Consider the following 23415-nt stretch of genomic DNA (forward strand, 5'->3'; position numbering starts at 1 on the left):
ATCTCAGAATTGACAGCTTTTAGGTAAAATTAAATACTAAAGAGGTTCGAACGAATGTAAAGCTGACAAGGTCACACACAGAAGTAGCCTAGAACATATTGGCTAAGCAGACTTGGGGGGTCCAAATTATTCAAATTAGACATAAACATGTTTCAGAACTGACAACATGCTAAAGAGACTTAAAACAAGTGTAAAGCTAACAGAGTTGCACACAAACACATCAAACCATGAATTTCAGAAGTGAGAATATATGCAAGTCATAGACGCATAAAAATGAAATTGCAAAAGTCAAGTGACTTACCAGTTAAACAGATAAAAATAAAGAACAAAATTTCACAAGAACCCAGAATCTTAATGCGTCAAAGTTCCCAAGGGCTTCAAAGGAACCTCGGGAAATGCTCACACCAATAAAATATTGAATAATCAAATCTCAGTGGCCTTGGCTTCTAGCCGGCAAAGAACCCATGTATAGAACAAGAGAACAAGAGAACAGTAAAGTGATAACTCTAATTTTTAGTGAAAATCTAGCGATTCCAGTCCCTCTCAAAAGAAAATAGGAAGGGGTTTATATAGTAGCAAAATTAAACACTTACAAACAAGGAAAAACAGTCAATCAATCATAAAAAAGGAAAGAATAGCATGCGAAATTGATTCAGAGTCAATTTAGGAGAAGTCAAGCAAACCCTAATTGAAGTCGGATTTAGGGAAAATCGTTCACAAGCCTCAATCACGCATGAATCACTGGAGATATACCATATACAAGAGAAATTTCTCTTTTTAAGTGTATATAACCACAATCACACCCAAAAACAAGAACCAAAACCAGATTTGGCTTGCCATAAGTGAAGTGGTAACGAAAGTTACCATAAAACGAGTAATGGTAACAAGAAAAGGCAAGTAAATCCGTATGGATATGTATAAGGAAGGAATAGGTAAAACTCTCCATGGTCGACTAGGTTTTAGGTTTGGGAGATGAAGGGGGTGCTGAGAGAGTTTAGGGGCGGCGATTAAGGAGGAATGGGATAGGGTTTGGGTTATGGGGATATAAGGGGATGGGTTGGTTTATTATGGGCCGTTGATCATTGAAAATCAACAGCCAGGATTGAATAAGAAATGGGACGGGTTAAACGCAATGGGTCGCGACCGGATTTTTAAAGGGGTCGTTTGGTTGGGCCCCTGAAGAGTAAAGTGGAGTGGGCCAAAGTTTTGGGTCTGATTTTGGTCCATTTGGTCCGAAAATTAGCTCAAAATTTGGCCAGATTTTAAATAAGATATTAAAGGGAAATAACTTAATAAAATAGTTAAACAAAAAATATTTAAAAAATGCTACTTATGCAACTTAATAATCTAAAACAATAGTATAAGATTATAAAAAATGTAAAAAATATTATTTTGACCTTGAATAAAATGACAAATATAATAAATTGCAAAATATAGACTATTATTGCAAGATTGTGTAAATAGCCTTAAAATACTAATATAATTATATAAAATGAAGTAAATTATTTAAAACATATGCAAATAATAATCTGGATGATTAAGTCATCACAAGAAATAATTTAAAAGAATAATTGGTGAATATTCAGGTAAATTGAATGCAAGAAAATTAATTTTAAAACCCTGAAAATTATGAAAAAACAAATTATAAAAATGCTCATATAGATCTTGTAAATTAAATAGTGATGCAGAATGATATTTTAAAAGTATACATGCTATTTTAAAAATATTAGGGCAAAATTGGGTATCAATAATGATCCTCGCTACTTTGCAAATACGAGACTACCGCAACCAATCGAATTCTGATGCGCCCACCACGCTCTGGAAAAACCATGGTCCCCATAAATGATATCATGAACGCGAATATTCTCAACTCCCTCCAGGCGCCGTAACTCAATTGGTTGACAAATTATGTGCCCGAGAAGTTCTCAAACCCTTTCTCGTCCCCAAATCTGTATAGAAATATTTCAAAGGAACCCAACCTTCGTCCAAGCAACCCACTGGAATTCGATGGAGGCATAACTTTTTCAAAAAGTTGTTCACACCAACTTTTCTCGAAGCAGCAGGCTTTTTCCCACGAATGTCTCTCCCCAATCTGGTAAACCCACCTAATTCTTCTAATGTAGGCATCATTTCACAATCTTTGAACCTGAAGACATTATTTACGGGGTCCCAAAAACCCACTACGGACTCGATTAAATCTCTGTTAGGCTTAATTCCCATGATGTTTGGGAGGAAACTGAGGTGCTTAAATACTTTATTTCGTTCCCATGTAGCAAAACCAAGCCACCAATTACGGAGATTACTCGGGGTCTTATCTCTGATCAAGAATATAGGAGGTGTCTCGTCCCTTACCCTTTTCTGACTGCTTCGTTGTGGAGAATTCATGGTGAACCTAAGAAAAAGACAAAATGGAGTCATGACTTACCTAAACAATATGCAAAAGATAAAAAAGGTAATAAGACTCGGTCTTTTTCTTTTTTGAAAATTAGCCAACACAAAAGGTGAAATGATAAAAGTAGAAAAAATGGCTATTATTACGAAAATAACCCTCTGATACTTCCACGGAAGACATAAAGGATGTCTCGGCAAAAACGGCCAAATATAGGGACAAAATGATAAAAAGTAGATAAAATAAATTAAAAGGCTATTTTTACGAAAACGGCCCTTTGGTACTCCCGGGGGAGGTTCAAAGGCTGTCTTGGCAAAATGGTTGGAATACGAGGACAAAATAGTAAAAGGTGAGAAAAATAGCATTTCATATTTTTTTGAAAAATGTGGGCTGAACCCGATGGAGGTTGCCTACGTATCTCACATCCGGTGAGAGTCAAACTTGCGTAGTTTGGTGAAATCGAGTATTTTTCTCTTTTGATTTTATGAAAATTAATCTTTACACTTCACGCCAGACTACTATGAAATCTTAAAAAGGGATTATTTGTACTAAACTAGGAGAATGATTTATTTATTTATTATTTATTTTTTTTAATAATTCTGTTCAACTAATTTTCTAAAGCCGGTCAACAATGCAAGCAAGCCTTCCAAATGATGTAACAAGTAGCACATAAGTGAACATGATGGTCTCAAAGAGGATACCTGTCTTATACGGACCTGACCCATGTGCCGAGCTTCGCTAAGTCAAATCTATGTGATGCAAATAAAGCGAACCTACTAGGGATATCCGGCATGAGATTTGTTCTTCTAGGTTTAAATCCTATTGGAGAAGGTACCGGTAGCATTACTTTCTGGCTTAGCTGGTGGTGCTCCCCGTCTAAAACACGTGTGACTAAAAATCCTTCACCGGGTGACAAGCACCTCGGCTATCTCAAAGAAAGCGGGCTATGTCAAGCAAATGCCCAATTTTTATTTTCAAGAAGACTCAGAGGGGGTGCGTGAGAAGACAGTTTATATGTACAGTTAAACAATATCAAAGCGGTAAAAAGCGAACAGGTAGCACATTAGGCACAAATAAATCGCAATATATACAAAATTAATAAAGCCAAATAAAAAGCCAACATGTGCAAGCTCGAATTCTGGTTATTCCCCAGCAGAGTCACTAGAGTTGTCACACCCCCTTTCTACCCCCAAAAAAGATATACGTGTTGTGGATTGTGGGTTAAAGATTTTTTTCAATTAAAGTGACAAATTTGAGTAGGGATTTTTTTATGTACAAAGTCGCCACTTGGAATTTATTTTTTCGGTGTTCCAGGTCACCTTTTATTTGAATCCCTAGTCAAAGGAAGGTTTGACTCTATTTTTATCGGTCCACAAAAATAAAGTTTGGGTAAGAAATTATGTTGACCGGGGAGAAGCTGTAAGGCATTCCCCGAGTCTCGTAGTTCTAGCACGGTCCTTTTTATTGACTTAAACTTAGCTTGAATTAATTTTGGACAAACTGTGATTTATATGACTTTCATGTTTTACCTATCCGCTTTTATCTCTTGATTATTAGAATCATTAAACAAAATAATTTGAATAATATTACGTTGTCATAACCACGCTACGCAAGTGAATGCGTGATCGAATAACAAAATTAATTAGCTTATCATAATTGCGCCTCGCAAAAGAATCCGAAATCATGACAATCAATTATTTGTAGTACTTTTGAGAAATTACTACATTTGAGAAAATTAATTTTTTTAAATTTTTTTTATTAAAAGTCACTTATCGCGCTACGCAAGCGAATCCGAGATTTTAGCAAAGGATTAACTAAAACTAATGGGGTATGGTATGAGGTTACTTTACTAATTTATTGAATGATGAGTATCACGCTACGCAAGCGATTCCATGAAGTCAAAGCGCGCCTACTAATTGTCTAGCATTTAAATTAATTAGGAGGTGATTAAACTATTCTAATTAGTTAAATAATAAATAAAATAAAATAAAACTGATTTGAATTTATTATTTAGAGAAAACACGGCACACGAGTTTGGACCAGCTTTATTCATTTTTTAGGAAATGGGCCACCTTCCTATTAAAAGAGAAGTAACCCTCAACTAAATAAAAGAATGGGCCAACAACTTGTTAAAAGAAAATATGGGCCACCAGCTTATTAATTGGCATTGGGCCAATATGCACTTTATTAAACTCAGCCCAATATATTATGATTCAAGACCAACCCCATGTATATTGAAAGTCTAACGTGGCCCCCTTTTTATTAAATCTAATTTTATTTATGCACACTATTCCCTACACTCAGCAAGAGTGATCAGTGACCTTTTAATTTTCTTTAACTAAATTTAGTCACAGTCCATGTGTCAAAATTAAATCCAAGACATTCACTTGGATAAAATAGCTATCTTTTATCATCCAAATACTAACAAACACTCTAAATTAATAACTACCTCATTTTTTATTTTTTATTTTTTTACTTAACAATTATAAAGTGGACTAATGGAAACTTCTAAATGCTCACTTTTACTTAAACTGGCACAATAAAAAGAAATAGGCAAATGGGTTGTCTCCTTTAATAAAATAGCTTCATAATTCATATGGGACTTTATCAATGCAAAAGGGATATAATGATAGCAAAGACTCAAACAACCTACCAGTATATTGGAACTCCAAAATTTAAAAGAAACAAGAGAAAAATATTCGCATCCAATCCATAGTGGTTAGTCTATGGTAGCTTATCTTTCCAATAACTAAATAAGACTACAAAGTGGTGCTTCAGCTAACATGTAAGGAGCAATTTCAAACTAGCAGTTATATATTCATATGGTTGCGTCATGCATATTACGTTAAAACACTTAAACAAATAACCAAATGAGTTCAACTCTATTCCAACAGTCAAAATAGGTTCAAATCTTGGTTTATTGCTATGGAAATATGTATTTTAAAGGTTCAAAAGTTACCTGAAGAGCAGAAATACGATACAACAGTGAAAAGTGAGAAGAAACAGCAGCAGAACAGCAAGGACACAGCAGTAAGATGAACGTTTGAACAGCCCGAAAATCTTAGAGTAGAAGCCCAGAACAAGCTTTAAAAGACTTATCTTTTTGAAAGAGTTTTCACCCTAAGGAACCTTCACAAAGCTCACAATTTCAGCTTACTATTAGATATTTTTAGCTGCTGATTTTTCTCTCAAGTTTTTGTATATTCAAATAACTCTAAAGATGTTATCCAAGTGTCATAGAGTGTGTCTAGTGAGGAAAGAGCAGCCCCCTTAAATAGGCAAATAAAGTCACTTTTTGGATAGATTTTGGTTCACAAAAAGTCTGTCCAAAAAAGACTGACTTTGTGTGCTAAACACTATTCAAAATCTGTCCAAAAAGTGAAAGGACAGCCTAAAAATCTGCTATGTCAGAAGTAAGGAGAAAAAATATCATTTCAGCCACCCTACTAGTAAAAGGTAGGGTACTAGTACCCTATTTTATGATAAAACCCATCTAAATTTCAGATTTTAACAATATAAATACCATCCTATTGATTTTGAACCAAATCAAACTCAAACAACTAAGAATTGACAAAACAGAAACAAGACTTCAAATGGAACTCAAACTCAAACCAACTAGATAAAAACAAATTAATTGTGCAAACTAAACATAGAACAAACAACTGAATTCATAAACTAATGCTCAATACATAAACTAAATGAGCATTGTTAAAAATCGAACGATGACTTTCAATAACTAAACAATTGACTAACTAAGCAAACGATTTAGCTATACTAAGGTCAGTTTGGTTGACAATCTAATAAACAACTAGGCTAAATAGAGATGACTAATTTTAATAAACCTAAATTGAAATTCTAGTTAACAAACAACCAAAAACAGAAAAATCAGAAATTAACCTATTATTATAAAAAAAAAAAAGTTAAATGAAGGGATGGCGATTATACCTACTAGCACACTTGAAACTGATTTGAGCCACTTGAGAATGTCGGGGATGTCAGGTGGTGGATGCCCGACTCCGAAACGCACGTTTCTTTCGGGTAGATGCTAAAATAAAATAAGTTTTAGCATCTCGCCAAAAGAAACGAGTGTCTTTGAGTCAAAAATTAGCTAAAATAAGGGTTCAGGGCATTTTGGTGATGGTGAGGCAGTGGAGCCGCGGCTGTAGTGAGGTGGCCAACGGTGGTGGGCGGCGTTTATAGGTGAAATTAGGGGGGAAGTGTAGGTATCGCGGAGCTCTATCCATTCATGTCTGTGTTATAGGGTGGTAGTGGCTGGAGTTTCTTTGATTTTGGGAAAATAGGCGGTGGATAGGGTTTCCTAGATAGATAGGCTAATGGCGAACAACAGCCATGGATAGAAAAAGGCGGATTGATGCTATTTTAGCTACATGAGAGAAAGTATCATTGTAATTGTAAAGTATCATTGTAATTGTGCCCAAATATCTGAGTATATCCTTTAGCAACAAGACGGGCCTTTACCTGAAGAAAGAGGAACTGATAGATAGGCTAATGGCGAACAGTAGCCATGGATAGAAAAAGGTGGAATGATGTTATTTTAGCTACAGGAGAGAAAGTATCACTGTAATTGTGCCCAAATATCTGAGTATATTTTTTAGCAACAAGACGGGCCTTTTACCTGAAGAAAGAGGAACAAGCTCTCAAGTACCACTCGTATGTAAAGCATACAACTCGTCAATCATAGCCTGTCTCTATCCTGAATGACACAATGATTCACCTGTAGGCTTAGGGATAGAAATAGAGGACAAAGAAGATACAAAAGCATAGTAGGGTGATGGCATACGATGATAACTTAAATCGATATAATGAGTATTAGGATTAAGTATGATCCGTATACCTTTCCGAAGCGCAATCGGTGAACTAGGACGAGACAAGTCCGTAGTAGAAGTAGGGTCAGGTATAGGACGTAAATTAGTTTGGCCTGATGTTAGGTGCGGATGGCGACTATACGTCAAGAGTGATATTCTTGTGGCAGAGGATTTAGAAGGAGCAACACTAGACTCTTCAACGGTTGATATGGGTAAGACTTTTATGGCTGAGGGTGTAGGAAGAGCTATAGTAAACTCCTCAACAGTCGGTAGAGGTAAGACCTCAGATATATCAAGGTGATCAGAAGAGCTAAAGTAAGGTCTAGACTCAAAAAATATGACATCAACTGACATAAGGTACCTATGAAGATCAGGTGAGTAACAACGATATCCCTTCTAAGCACGAGAATAACCAAGGAAGACATAATTGAGAGCACGAGGAGCTAACTTATCTTTCCCAGTGGCTAAGTTATGAACGAAATATCTGCTCCATAAAAATACGAGGGGGAAAAAAGTATAAGGGTGACTGGGAAATAATACTAAATGCGAAATCTGATTCTGGATGGGAGATGAAGGCATCCGATTAATCAAATAACAAGTTATGAGAACTGCGTCGCCCCAAAAACGCAACGGAATATGAGACTCAATGAGAAGTGTGCAAGCAGTCTCAATGAGATGCCTATTCTTTCTCTCAGCAACCCCATTCCGCTGAGGGGTATAAGTACAAGATGTTTGATGAATAGTTCTTTGAGAAGTCATAAATTGCTAAAACTGAATTGATAAATATTGTAAGGCATTATCACTGCGAAAAGTACGAATAGAAATACCAAATTGATTTTTTATTCCAGCAAACAAAACTCTGGAATATTGATAATAACTTAGACTGATCTTTCATTAAGAAAAACTAAGTAGATCTTGAATAATCATCAATGGCACTAAAAAAAATAACCAAATTCCAAGGTTGAACTGACTCTATTAGGACCTTATATATCATAATGAACTAAAGAAAAAATAGACTCTGCATGACTCTTAACACTACACAAAAAGGTGGCTCGGGTATGTTTCCCAAGCTGACACGACTCACAATCTAATTTAGACAAACTAGAAAAACTAGGCACCATATTCTGAAGCTTAGATAAACTCGAATGTCCTAAACGTCTGTGAATTAGATCTGGAGAATCTATAACTGGACATGTTGTGGAGGGATTGAGTGAGTTAAAATAGTAAAGGCCTTGTGATTCATGCCCTGTATCAATCGTCTGTCCCGTACTGTGGTCCTGCATAATAAAAGAATCATCAATAAAATATATACTATAATAGAGGGCACGAGTCAAATGACTAACAGATGCAAGACTAAAAGGACAGCCGGGGACATAAAAATAGAATCTAGATTGACAGAAGATAGAGGATTAGTTTGTCCAATTCCTTTTGCTTTAGTTTGGAATCCATTGGCTAAAGTAATAGTAGGAAGAGATTGTGAATATACAATATTCGACAAAAGTGAAATATTATCAGAGATGTCATCAGAAGTGCATGAGTCCATGACCCACGATCCAAGAGTACTAGAGTGGGAAACATAAGAAAAAGAATTACGGGTAATAGAAGTATTAGTCTGAGTAACCGAGCTACTTGTGGAGATATCTGCTTACTTGCTCTATATTGAAGGAACTCATTATATCCTCCTTCAGATAAAAAAAAATCCATGGTTACATGTAGTCTTGGTCTGAGAAGTATGAGCATTTTTGGGTGGTCGACCATGTAAAGAATAACACACTTCATGAGTATGTCCAAGTTTATTATAATAAGAACATCTGGGTTGAGATCTTCCAAAACTACCTCTTCCTCGTTTATTCTCCATTGTTTGAGATGCCAAATTTTCACTGTCTGGGATGCGAGAACAGAGAAGTTAGCTGCCTGTGATGAGATCATTGGGTGACTAGGTGCTGTAGCAAGGCAAAATAATCGAGAGAATAATTCATCAACTGTAGGGGCAGTCGGACTAGCCAAAATTTGATCACGTACTGAATTAAGGTTATTAGGAAGTCCATCGAGTGTAAGAACTTGAAACATCTTCTATTGTTGCTCTTGTTGCTTTTCAATACTAGCAGAAATTGCCATCAACTTCTCAAATTCCTTCATGACTGCCTGTAGTTATTCCTAGTAAGTAGATATATCCAACTCCTATTTTTTCAAGTTTGTCATCCGCGATATCATATCATAGAAATAATATATGTCATTAGTGTATAAAGTACGAGCCTTTTTTCAAACTAAATGACATATGTGGAATGGACGAAACAAGGGCATCAACTTGGGACTAATAGATCGTCACAAGGTACTACATAATTGAGCATCGATCTTCTCCCAAAGTGCTTTGGCCTTTTCATCTTCCTGACTAGCCTTTTTGGTTAAGTGGTCTTGAGCACCTTGACCCTTGCACCACATCTCAATAGAGGAAGCCCAAGCTAAATAGTTTGAACTTTTTATTAAGGGCTCCGAAGTAATCATGAAGCTTGAATTTTCAGAACCCGCATTTTTAGAACCAAATACATCAAATCCCAAAGACGTTGTTGGACCAAATAATCAAATACTCAAGAAGTCACAAAAAAAAGACAGTCAAGAAGTAGAAAAGGACACTACAGCCGCGAAAATTTGAAACGGTCGTTGACTCACTGGAATCTACAACGAGTCGTCGGAAAATAAAAAAGTTATCAGAATTTTGTATAATCCGGATAGGTAGTTTCGGAATTACCTCCCGAGAAAACTGTCCTGAAGAAGTTGGGCCAAAAAGTGGCTGAAAGACATCGCACGCACAGGCGCGTGGATAGACGCTCTCGCAGGAATCATAGGTTCTACCGACGCACGGAGGCACGTGAAGACAGTGGTATCAATTTAAAAATCCACTAGAGAGGAAGTGATGCAGATAGCCTAAAATAGTCACCGGAAAGAAGCACTGTGATTGTCCCAAACTCGATGGTTACTGCATAACGATAGTTCTCTTACGTTTGCTTTGATAGCATGTGAGCAAGCACGTGAAAGAATATATTGTTATTGATGTGTTTAACAATAATACAAGAACCCCTATTTATAATAATACATAATACATACACTAATCATATTCCATGTAGAACTATACTTATTTACAATTATATTAACTATCTAACAAATAGTTTATATCATTACTATCTTATCAAATGTTATTGAAATGCGTCAGTTTCTTTGTTCTTCCATATTCATATGTCAAGATCTATTAAACTCTTATATCTTTTTCGAATTTGAAATGGTGTATTATCGGTAATTTTAAAATTAAAAGAACATATCATTATTTAGGTTTCATGTTGATTTATGTGTTTAATTATTAAATTCGATTAACCTTGAAAGCGTACATCAATGAAAAACTATTGTTAGACGATTACGAAAATAACTATCATGTGTTTCTAAAAAAATTCTCCATAAGAATATTTGAATAAATTAAGTTTGTCGTTTTTAATTTTTACTAAACATATATTCGTTTATCAAAACTTTATCTATAACTTTAACAAAGTAAGATTGAAATAATATTCATGTAACAAAGAATCCCAAAAATCCGAAAAAATCGACAAAACCGAACTAATCCAAATCAATATAGTTGGTTTGGTTTGGTTTTGATAAAAATCGAACCAATCCGACTCATGTATATCCTTAAAACAAATGATATGACTTATTTAAGACCACATATCTAAAAAAATTCTTTTTTTATTAAAGTTTGTACCAAGTCAAATTAAAACAATCTTTTTGATACGGATAGAGTAATAAATAGTCCCACATAAGTAGTGTTGATTATATAACTCACAAAATAATGAACCTCTTTGTAATTCCTTTCAGTTTTTTTTTATTTTTTGTTTCTGGTTAAGCATTTTAATTAAGGGAAAATGTGGACTTTAATATTCCCTTTTCTGTTTTATGCTTAAAACTCACATCAGTATCGTTAATTATCTGACTCACAAATGTCGATGCGAAAAAATGTCACACATTCATCAGGTTGGTCATGCTTTCTGTCAAGGCCTTTTGCCATCTTTTATCATAATCATGTCTTTCAAAAACAAAACAAAAAATGGTATTAAAATCAACTTAATTATGCCTTGATTTGGTAGAAAGATATATACGTATATATGTTTTACATGTATGTATAATAATAAAACATACCAGTACCGCACTCGCTAATTATAGTTCCTAGATCCGCCTATCTAGACCTTTTATAATTTCACCTTAATAAAACTTGGGATTTTTCTCATATATGTATATTACAAACTATTTTACCCAATTTAACTATGTTTTGCTAATTATCAAAATTAATTGTATACAATATTATATATTCTTGAGAACGAGACTCCTTCCAGCTGTTTATTACCTTTTTTAATCTGTAATCAGCGCGCATCAATAATATCTTATGTTTAAAAAAAAAATAGGCAGAAAACACATACGGACGAGGTCAAAAAGTAATTGATCTAAATAAGTGATTGAGTTGTTTAAGCAACTTCAATAATGGTTTAAACAACTGATTGAGTTGTTTAAAGAACTTCAATATTTGCTTAAACAATTGATTGAGTTGCTTAAACAACCGATTAGGCGTACGTATATGAACGATGTGGATAGGATGAGTAACTGTAGGCGACTAGGCGTATGTATAGGTTATTACCAATTAAATGCCTTACTATTAAGGGGCACTCAATTATTATTAACTAGTGAATTTACTCGCGCTCGCGCGATTAATAAAAGACTTTTAATATTTGAATATTAAAATTATATTAGTCATCGAATCTAAATGTATTAGAGTTCAAGTTCTAATCAATTTTATTATTATCGATCTTATATTTTTTCTAGTTTTTTCTTATTGGGGTTTTATTGTCAGATAGTTGATCCTTTTTCTTAATAACCTAAACGTATATACGTGATGCCTATACCTATTTCTCATCTTTTACCTTTCCTTTTTTTTCCTTCTTATTTTCTTTCTTGCTTTCCTAACCATTTATTTTTCAGAAAAAATTGTCAAATATGAAAATACAAACTCAAATATAAATTATAGAAAATAGTCCAAAAAAGTTGACCTACTGATATTGTCGAGTATCAACATATTTAATCTCGCATGAAAATATTTTAAAAAATCATGGATAGTTGACTCGCTCATCAGAGGCGTACGTAGTGTTATAGTACCAGATTCATATGAACCTAATACTTTTGGCGCAGAGTATAAATTTGGTGTAGAATTTTATTGAAATTATAACGCATAGTGAGTCTGAACCCATAACTTTTAAAATATACTCTCTCCGTTTCAAATTAGATGAGGTACTTTCCTTTTTAGTCTGTTCCAAAATAAATGACACATTTCTAAATTTGGAAATAATTCAACTTTAAACTCTTCATTTTACCCTTAATGAGAAGCTTTTATAACCACACAAATGGCATGACCCTACAAAGCTTTTACCCTCTTAAACTTTTAAGACCACAAGTTTTAAAAGTCTTCTTCTTTTTCTTAAACTCCCTGCCGAGTCAAACTATCTCATCTAAATTAAAATGGAGGGAGTAATAGGTTTAATACTAAGAATCTTAAAGATTTAACCCATAAAATTCAAATCATAAATTCGCCTTTGTCATTGCTTCCCAAGTAATTGTTCTTTTTTATGCTCGAAAATACACAATGTTAAACAGTTAAAGAATACAAATAAAAATTCAAATGAATAAATAGACTTCTGCTTTATGAAAATTAAAGCCTTACCTGTATTTGCTTTGATGAATTGCCTCATGTCAAGCTATGTGAATTGGTTTAAAATGAAAGTGGAAGAAGTGATAAAATTGTGAGTAATTAAAAAGAAGACGAGATTGGTGAATATACTAATAAACTCTGACTAAAGAATTTTTTTGAGGGAACTGCTAGTGGTGAAAAAAAGATAGAGAAATTGATGAGGAGAAATTTTATACCATACATTTTCGTTTCCCCCCCCCCTCCCCGTTTTCTTTCCTTATTTTTCTTTTTCTTCTTTTCTTTCTCCCCATTTTCTTTTCCTTTCTCTCCTTTATCTTTTTTTTTTCGGGTTAATTTCACTGATGGTCATCCAACTTATCATTTATTTTACAAAAGTCACTTATCTATTTTGCATCACTTAAAAGTCACTCAATTTTACCTTTATAATTTAAAAGTCATTCTAGTTCAAAATCTATAAAATATCCTATAAAAATATGACATGGCATTAAATTTAATTAAAACATCTAATTATAGTGCCACATAACCTTAGATGGACCATACCCAATTTAGACTCATTTCATTCACAATTTGATTTGAACCATAACCCAAATGATTTTTAATAATTTGATTTATGTATATATATAGACCCCTCATTATAGATTTATGTATAATTGATAAACTTTTATATCAAAATGTAATTAAGTAAAAATTCTATAAAATTTTGGGGAAGTAGGAGATGGTTGTAAAAGTTCACCAAGTGTGATCGACAAGGAAACATCAAATTAGTACATTAGCTTCCTCCAACAATATTAACATCTCTGAAAATTTTGCAGAGTGCATAAAAAGAGTTCAATTGCACAACTCATATTCAGCACCATATGCTTTTGGCCAAGCTCAAAATACTCTTTACATTCTTAAGCAAGACTGAAAGAAGTGGCAGTATTCTCCACAAACTTTTTAGCTCCTTTGAACCATCTCTTGTCACCAGCTTGTGCTTTGCAAATGTAAAGTTTGCCATCATTTACTGTGGCTGTGACCAACTGGTGCTTCCCACCTTCATTTCCATCAGCAGTTCTTGTCAATATAGACAAGTAGTAATACTGTTTCCCTCCCACTTCTGCAGTAGATGTCTCCAATACGTTTGCAATAGCCACTGCATCAGATTCAAATCCACCCTGCAGTGCCAAATCCCACGTCATTTTTGGTATCACAATGTTCGCGTATACAAGTTCAGTTGATGCTTTAGCCTAGAAATCCGATAATTCTAGCACATTATTATGGAAAGTACAATTGTCCTATAGCATTTTTTCTGTTGTGTAACTTCAGAATGGACTATCATATGCTAAGTAATAGGGTGTTGAAACGAGCACTAATTAGTAAGTTGAGGGGACCTTATTCTTTCATTAATTAGTGCTACAATGGTAATGTGAACAAAGTAATCTTGTTTAATCTTTGATTTTAACTGGAAAAGAATGAAAGCTAGTTGAGAATATGAAACCTTTAGCAGTCATGCTTGAATTTAACCCTCTTCAATTTCTTAAGCCTAATATGCAATTGTGAACAGTATGATAGTATAAGTAAACTTCACTGTTTCTCATATGAAAAGAAGCAACTTCACTAGATTCTTCAGTTTAAACTACCTTACAAACAACATGAAACCTGTTGAACCATTCGTCATGATGAACTAAAAAGAACTTTAGTACACATAAATAAATCTCACCTCTGAATCAGTTTTGCCAGAGTAGGCTTGTCTTCCTAGCAGATAGTCCACCTGCACAGAAAAGCCAAACCAACGCTCAATTGGTTGTGAGCAAAGTGAATTCTTGCATTTTCCAGTCAATCAAAGAGAAAAATGCATACTTAACAAAGGGAATACTGAGTTTCTAAAAAATGCATAACAATACTGTTTTTATGACTACAGAGGCGGACCTAGGATTTGAAGGTTAGGAGTGTACTACGTTCAACTAAAACCTGCTTCGTACATAGGCTGTCACTACTAATATATCAATATGTTCTGAAGACATACAATATATACATAAAACATTTGCTGAACTTTTGGGTACCAGTGACTCCTCTCTTTACAACATAGGTCCGCCGCTGCTTATGAGATTCCTCATTACTAGACTTGGTGAACCTACTATGAAGCATATATATAGGGAGTGCAACCAGGTAGCGGATAGCCTTGCTAAAACAAGTTTCAAGCACAATGGAGAATAATTTTCTTTTTCTTTTCTCGCCTTTTGATACCCTCCCTATTTTGTATTAGAATATTTTGACTCGGAATTAAAAGAGACTATTTTTACTAGAAAAGTTCCTAGTTGAAAAGTAACTAAAACACTCTCTGCTTTCCGTACTAGTTGTTACCTTAAGCTGCAATTTTTTTACGGAAAAACATGGGCCTGGGGCAAGATAACTCAAGTGGAAGAGCCGTATTATAGGTGACCTTATTGTGTGGTTAAAAGAGCACTTGTGTATGTAATACAAGTAAACGTTTACGAAAGCTGTTGTAAAGTTTAGGTTATGGAACCCTACATACTAAAGAAAGAAAGAAAGAAAGAAAGAAAGAGAGAGAATTAGATACTTGAGAGAGGAACTGTTCAGGGGAACCAAAGTCAGTGATGGACTTCTTGTCAGTAGGGGTGATAGCGACAATGACATTGCTGGTGGCATCAAAGTTGTCTTCAAATCTAAGAACCTGACCAGGGTACTCTACTTCCTTGTTTGGGTTCCATTTGGATGGAATTTGCAGCTTGAATCCATCCCCGTTGTATGTCTGGAAATCCGTGTCTGTCTTTGGCTTCCCAAAAACATTTGCTGCATCACAACAACATCATTTACTTCATTTCATGATCTTAGTTATGCTATCACCCACAACTAATTTCTAAATAACCGCGCTCAACTTTGTCAATAGTTCTGAACCATTTCCAATTATTACAAGGAACATTTGAACTCTGATTTGTACCTAATTCCCATAATCAAAGGTGGTCGAGCAATCAAAATCACCTCTATATCATTTCCAAACAGCATTAGGTGTATATATCCCAGATATATAGGCGAACTATTATAATAATCTCTCAGGAATTACAAGAGGGATAAATTAGGGTTGAATAATTGCAATGTCGCTCGTTTATAATTATATACTGTTAACAAAGAACATGATGATGTAACAAGGAACAACGATATACTTTTAGGAATAGAGGAGGTAGGGCATTACGTTCCTCTGGGGATAGTTTTACTATCGTGCATTCTATTAAAAGTTTAAATTTAGTGCATTGACATCTATATTTCTCGGACTCTTTGAAAATATCTCCAGATGTATATCGGATTCTCCAAAATAGTACATTTTTTTAGAAACCGGCATGGGTGCGGTAATATTTTGGAGAGTCTGCGTAACATAGATTGACAACATAAAATTTTCACACTATCCAAGTTAATTTGATTCGCAACATGTAATCTCTAGATCAAATATAATACGTAACACACAAAATAAAGTAGTGATCTACTACATATGGCCGATTAAATTGCACTGTGTAAAAGATTTTTACACTATCACTGTATTATAACTTAAATTGATATGGTAACTTGAAAATTATAGTAATAACATGTTATACCTGATTAAATTGCATTGATAGTGTAAAAGTTCTTTAAAGTGTTAATGTATTTTTAGATAAAAATACTTCATCCATTTCAATTTATGTGATGTAGTTTGACTCGGCACGGAGTTTAACAAGAAAAAAAGGCGAAAAGCTTAAAGTATAAAAGCTCGTAGCATTTGTGGAACTGAAGAGATAAAAAGTTTAAAGTTAAATTATTGAACTGAGAGAGTGTTAAGTATAGATATAGGGGGGAATACCAGCTTCTCCATAAGCAGCATCAGCAGGGGAAACCTTGGAACCAACGGCAGCAGCACCAATGAGGAGTGTGAGAGCCAATCTACGAGAGACAGAGACACTGTTGACATTATCTTGTTGAGGTGCAGACTGTTTGTTTTGGGCACGGCACACCAATAATTGGTTAGACTTGAGTGATGGAACAATACCCCTAACTAAGGAAGTTCTAGCTGGAGTTGACAATGCATGATGGTGCAAGAAGCATTGAGTGGAAGCCATTGATCACTTATCTTTCTCAAAGCTGCTATTGCACTTTTTTTCTTTTTCTTCTTTGGGATTCAAACTTACTTTGTTATTTTTTTTCTGCTAAAATGGTGATGTGGGAATGTTTTTGGATTTATTTTGTGATAATATGTGAAGGAGAATTGGTAGAGATGATTTGTATGTGGAAAAAAAGTGGATATCTGGAAGATTACATTTGTGATTGGAGGATAAGCTTCTTGAGGCTGTGGTTGGTGCCAAGTGGACATGCAGATTACAGCTCTAATTTGTTCTAGTGCAATCTACTTTTTTATTTTAGAGTCAAGGCTGTTTTCACTAACATTTTCCTGTCAACATATACTAAGAATGATTTAGATCTTCCTGCTACGACATTAATTATGATTTATTTTTATTTTCGTATGACTAGCAAATATAAAGAATATACATCTACTTGTCCATCATTGGAGCGGATATGAGCTTAAGGGATGAGAATTCATTTTTTGGATCCCAATATTTAGCTTGAAATGTTTTTCTATTCTCAAGAAAGCGCACTAAAATTTAGCAAATAATCCAGTTTATGTTGAAAGCAAGTCCAAAATATTTCTGATGTTTTAACTTTGAACAACCCCTTCTGTCTGTATAAATAAAGAAATAATAGAACCTGTGCAACATTGCGGCTTTTAAAGTTCCTTTACTAATTATTTAACTTCTGATTTCACTCCCAAATTTCATTCTTTTTTATTCCCTCCGTTCTAATTTATGTGAACATCATGTTTGATTGGGCACGGAGTTTAAGAAAAAATGAAGATTTTTGAAATTTGTGGTCCTAAACAATTCAAAAAGGGCCCAGAGTATTTGTGTGGTTATAAAAGTTTCTCATTAAGAGTACAATTGTAAGTTCAAGCAAAATTGTTTCCAAATTTAGAAAGGGATTATTCTTTTTAGAACGGATCAAAAAGGAAATAGATCACATAAACTAAAACAGAGGTAGTAGTAGATATAGTTCCTGTCATATCTTCGTCTAAATTTGCCGTAATAGAGAGTTGAATCGCCGTGGAATCATGAAAAAGAGAACCCCCATTGATGTACCAAAGTACTATAGATGATTGCCCCATTATCCGGAATTTACCAAAAGCGATGTAACTGATTGAATTCTACACAATTACATGAAAAACAATGATACGAAGGTGAAGCCAAGAAATTACTTTCTTTTTCTTTTTCCGTTTCCATTTAATTTTGATTTTGTGTGTGAGGGGGGTGGGGGGTGGGGGGCTTACTGTATTTTCTTCCAGAAGTTGGACTATCATCAGAAACATTGGCAGCCTACATGATTGAATTGAGATATAAGAAGTAGGAAATTTCACTTATCCCAAATGACAAAAGCAACAGGTAAGTCATCTCTAGATTGTCAATCAACACATACAATCAGAAACACTTTTGTTTTTCGAGAGATACAATCATATACTTTCACTACTAGAAATAAGGTGATTTTCGTCCAACGTTTTTCGACCGAAATCGATCGGAAAAAAACCAGATCGAAATCGGTCGGAAATAAGATTATTTGGTCGCAAAAGTCAACAAAAACTTTCTGACAACAAAAAAATAAAACTTCCGACCAATTTCGGTCGAAAATTGATCAAATATTTGGTCATACTTGTATATAATGTACAAAAATAATTATTTATTAAAACTTTTCCAACTTTCCGACCGATTGCGATCGGAAATTGATCAAATATTTGGTCGTACTTGTATATAATGTACAAAAATAATTATTTATTAAAAGTTTTCCAACTTTCCGACCGATTTTGGTCGGAAATTGGTCAAATATTTGGTCATGCGCGTATATAATGTAAAAAAATAATTATTTATTAAACTTTTTCCAAATTTTCAACCGAAATCCGTCGGAAAGTTTGAAATAATTAATTCACGTCCCAGACAAAAATTATATATATTTAATTAACCAACCGAAATAAGTTATAATTAAATATTTTCGACCGATTTCGGTCGGAAAAACGATTTTAAAATAATTAAAATATAAATTTATTAATATTTGTGTGTTTGTGTGTAAATAATAAATAGACTTTTAAATAAATAATATTTAATACTTATATATATATATATATATATATATATATATATATATATATATATATGTGTGTGTGTGTGTGTGTGTGTGTGTGTGTGTGTTTTAAATTACTTTTATATGGACATTATGTCCTATATCTAACATATCGAATGTAGCTTACATACTATACAGTTAGTATATATATTATACTATACTATATATATATATATATATATATATATATATATATATATATATATAGACATCTTAATATAGCTAATGTTATATCGAATATAACTTATATACTATACACTTAGTATATATATTATACTATATATTTATATATACATCTATATATATATATATATAGACATAATGTTATATCGAATATACTTTATATACTACACACTTAGTATATATATTATACTATACTATACTATACTATATTATACTATATATATATATAGACATCTTAATATAGCTAATGTTATATCGAATATAGCTTATATACTATACACTTAGTATATATATTATACTATATTGTATATATATATATATATATATATATATATATATACATCTTAATATAGCTAATGTTATGTCGAATATAGCTTATATACTATACACTTAGTATATATAGTATACTATACTATATATTTGTGTGTGTAAATAATAAACAACTTTTAAATAAATAATATTTAATACTTATTTGATATATATATATATATATATATATATATATATATATATATATATATATATATATATATATCCCAATTATAACCAAATCCTAACCTACCTTTTAATTTTAGAGAGCTAAGAGAAAACAGAGAAAAAAAAACCTAGAGCCTCTAGCATCAAAAAGCTGCACATCAGCTTCATCCTCTAAGAAAAAGCAGCGGTTCTTTCCTCTTCAACAAGATAAAACATCAAGTGTTTACCATGAAAATACAGCCATGAAACTTCACCCATAATACCATCCTTCTTTCAAACCAAAGGGCACCATTTTCAGCTCTAAAAACTCGAACTCAAACCAGCCCCAAACCCATGTAAAACTCCATTAAAATAACCCTTGAACCGCCAGAAAAGAGCTGCGAAAATCAGCTCCAAGACACCCCCAAATTTTAGCAGTTTTCCCCCTTAAAACCAGCCCCAAATTCTCTGTTAAACCCATCCGAACAGCAGTGAAAATGCTACTGTAAACTCACCCCCAAATATCCCAAATTCCAGCTCTAAATTACCCGAAAAATCAGCTCTAAACCATCCCCAAATCATCCCCTAATTGCCCTCCCCCTCCAAAACTCGAGCTCAAACCAGCCCTAAACCCATGTAAAACTCTATTAAAACAACCCTTGAACAGCCAGAAAAGAGCTGCAAAAATTAGCTCCAAGACACCCCCAAATTCCAGCAGTTTTTCCCCTTAAAACCAGCCCCAAATTCTCTGTTAAACCCATCCGAACAGCAGTGAAAACACAACTGTAAATTCACCCTCAAATACCCCAAATTCCAGCTCCAAATTACCCCCATCCCCAAATCATCCCCTAATAGCCCCTCCCCCCTCCACCCCCCACCCCCACCCAAAAAAAACACAAAACCAGTCACAATTTATCGTTTGGGCTTCGTCAAAATTTATTGCTGTTATACATTTTTGAGGTTCTAATATATCAAAGAAAGAAATCTTGCTACACTAAAGTCCGCTTCTTTCTCTTGTCTTTTCTTGTTACGAGTAAATTGTTCTAATGCTTTGAAATGTGTATCCTGATTAGTTTTTTTTTCCTTACATGATATGCTTTGTTCTGTATATAAGTTGGTATGTGCTGATATGATTTGATACTCCAACTATTATTTTTAGTTTTAATGGTTGGAGTTGATTGTGATTTACTGTTAGGATGAATAAGTCATTGACTTCAAAAATTATTACTTTGATGGTTCATGAAGTTATTTACAATTTCTTATGCAGTTTGGGTAGTAAGTTAGGTAATTGAATAAGTAAATACCAGGTAGCTTTAATTTGATTGGGCTTAGGCGGAAACCAAGGCCCAAGACGTTAAAGAATTCAAGTTGGAATATTAATAATTTATCAAGTTATAACCTTTAATAGCCCCCTAAAGTATAAATGACCCTCTCAATACTAGTATTGGCCGAATCATGCTATTTCTTCCACAATAATTTCTCATCCATAAATCATGACCCACAATAATCCAAAATTAGAATAAGCAACTTATAAACATTCGCAACTTGATTTAGGCGCGATTAATAAAATATTGTGACTATGATTTATGATTAATGCTAGGGTTTAATTTTTTTAATTTAACTAATTTTAATTATGATTAATACTAGGGTTAGCTAATTTTATTTTATTTAATTATATTTCCCTTTAATGGTCTAATTGAATTTAAAAAAACTTATTTAGGGATATATATGAACTTTCAAATTAATAAGCACTCAAATTATTTAAATTAATTATATTGTAACTAAAGTTTATTATGTAACTTAATTCTATAAATTAATTTGAACTATGATTAATATAATTTATTCATTCTTTATGTAGATGGAATCTCGTAGTTGGATGTATAATAGGAATTATCCTAATCGTCGGTTTTTGAGGGAGGAATTTATAGAAGGGGTTAAGAAATTTATTACGCATGCAATGTCACTTGAACCGTTTCGGATTGGAGGGTTGATTAGGTGTCCTTGTGTGAAGTGCAAGTATTTGCATTTTTTTGGATCGGAGGATGTTAAGGCTCATCTTTATAAAAAAGGATTTATGGATAATTATTTTGTGTGGACTATTCATGGAGAGATTGATGGTAGTGATGGTAGATTTCATAACGTAGTTGTTGGTGAAAGTAGTAGGTCGGTGGGGAATAACACTCAACATCCTAGATACCATGAAATGGTTGCGGATGCTTTTGGGATGCACTTCGATTTTGAAACCCATGAAAGTGTTGAACAACCTCCTAACGAAGAGGCAAAATATTTTTATGAACAGTTAGAGGCCGCTAGTCGTCCACTAAGGGAATGGAGTATGCACTATCAGTTGTCTGTTGCGGTTAGATTATTAAATATCAAATCAGATACCAATATTTCTCAAGCGGGAATGAATTCTTTCATTTGCCTTATGAGTGAACTAGTTGACCCAACTTTTAACATACCTGAAGATTTCTATAAGGCTAAAAGATTGGAATCTAAGTTAGGACTCTCATCTATGAGAATCGATTGTTGTGAAGATGGTTGCATGTTGTATTATAAGGGTCATGCAGATTTAGAAAGTTATAAATTTTGTGAAAAACCTCGTTTTAAGTGGCTTTCAAGCGGGAAGAAGGCTGCTGTGAAGTCGATGCATTACTTACCTATTATTCCTAGATTAAAGAGGTTGTATGCATCGATGAGTTCCGCTCCTCATATGAGATGGCACTATGAAAATAGAAGGCCGCCCGGTGTTATGTGTCATTCTTCAGATGGAGAAGTTTGGAAGCATTTTGATAGGACGTATCCGGATTATGCTAGTGAACCGAGGAATGTTCGGTTGGGTTTGTGTGCTGATGGTTTCACGCCATTTTCTGTTTCTGCAACACCATATTCATGCTGGCCAGTCTTTATTACACCGTATAATCTTCCGCCTGAAATGTGACTAGTCCATATATTTTTTTAAATTGTGTTATTCCCGGTCCCCACAATCCAAAGAGTTTGATTGATGTATATTTACAACCTCTAATTGATGAGCTTAAACAGTTGTGGTATGATGGAGTTGAGACATATGATATATCAACTAAGCAAAATTTTAACTTGCATGCTAACTTAATGTGGACCATTAATGATTTTCCTACGTATGAAATGTTGTCTGGGTGGATGACTGCCAGAAAGTTAGCATGTCCTTACTGTATGGAAAATGATAAAGCGTTCACTTTAAGACATGGCCGAAAGCAGTCATGGTTTGATTGTCATCGTCAGTTCTTGCCAGTTGATCATGAGTTCAGAAGGTTGAAGAACGCATTCAAAAAGAATACAGTTGAACATGATTTGTCACCTCCAATTTATTCCGATGAGGAAATTTGGGAGAGGGTTCAGAACTTCACTAAAGTTACCGAGGCCCCACCTTCTAGATTTCTTGGATATGGTGTTACTCATAACTTGACAAAACAGAGCATATTTTGGGAGTTGCCATATTGGAAGGATAATCTTCTTCGGCACAATTTTGATGTCATGCATATTGAGAAGAACTATTTTGATAATTTGTTCAACACAGTGATGGATGATAAGAATAAGACAAAAGATAACTCTAAGGCTAGACTGGACTTACAAGAATATTGCAGGCGACCTGA

At 33.9% G+C, this 23415-nt stretch overlaps 1 protein-coding gene across 1 annotated transcript; it reads right to left on the reverse strand.

Moving 5' to 3' along the window:
• Positions 1–13694: 13694 nt before the first annotated feature.
• LOC104111811 (oxygen-evolving enhancer protein 2-3, chloroplastic) lies at positions 13695–17342 on the reverse strand. The gene is made up of 4 exons (XM_009621572.4): positions 16788–17342; positions 15516–15748; positions 14655–14705; positions 13695–14109 (listed from the first exon to the last, which is right to left on the reverse strand). The coding sequence occupies exons 1-4, from the start codon at positions 17041–17043 to the stop codon at positions 13849–13851; spliced, it is 801 nt and encodes a 266-aa protein (XP_009619867.1). The 5' UTR covers positions 17044–17342; the 3' UTR covers positions 13695–13848.
• Between the last annotated feature and the right edge of the window lie 6073 nt (positions 17343–23415).

This window comes from Nicotiana tomentosiformis, chromosome 5, assembly GCF_000390325.3.
Source record: "Nicotiana tomentosiformis chromosome 5, ASM39032v3, whole genome shotgun sequence".
Lineage (NCBI taxonomy): Eukaryota > Viridiplantae > Streptophyta > Magnoliopsida > Solanales > Solanaceae > Nicotiana > Nicotiana tomentosiformis.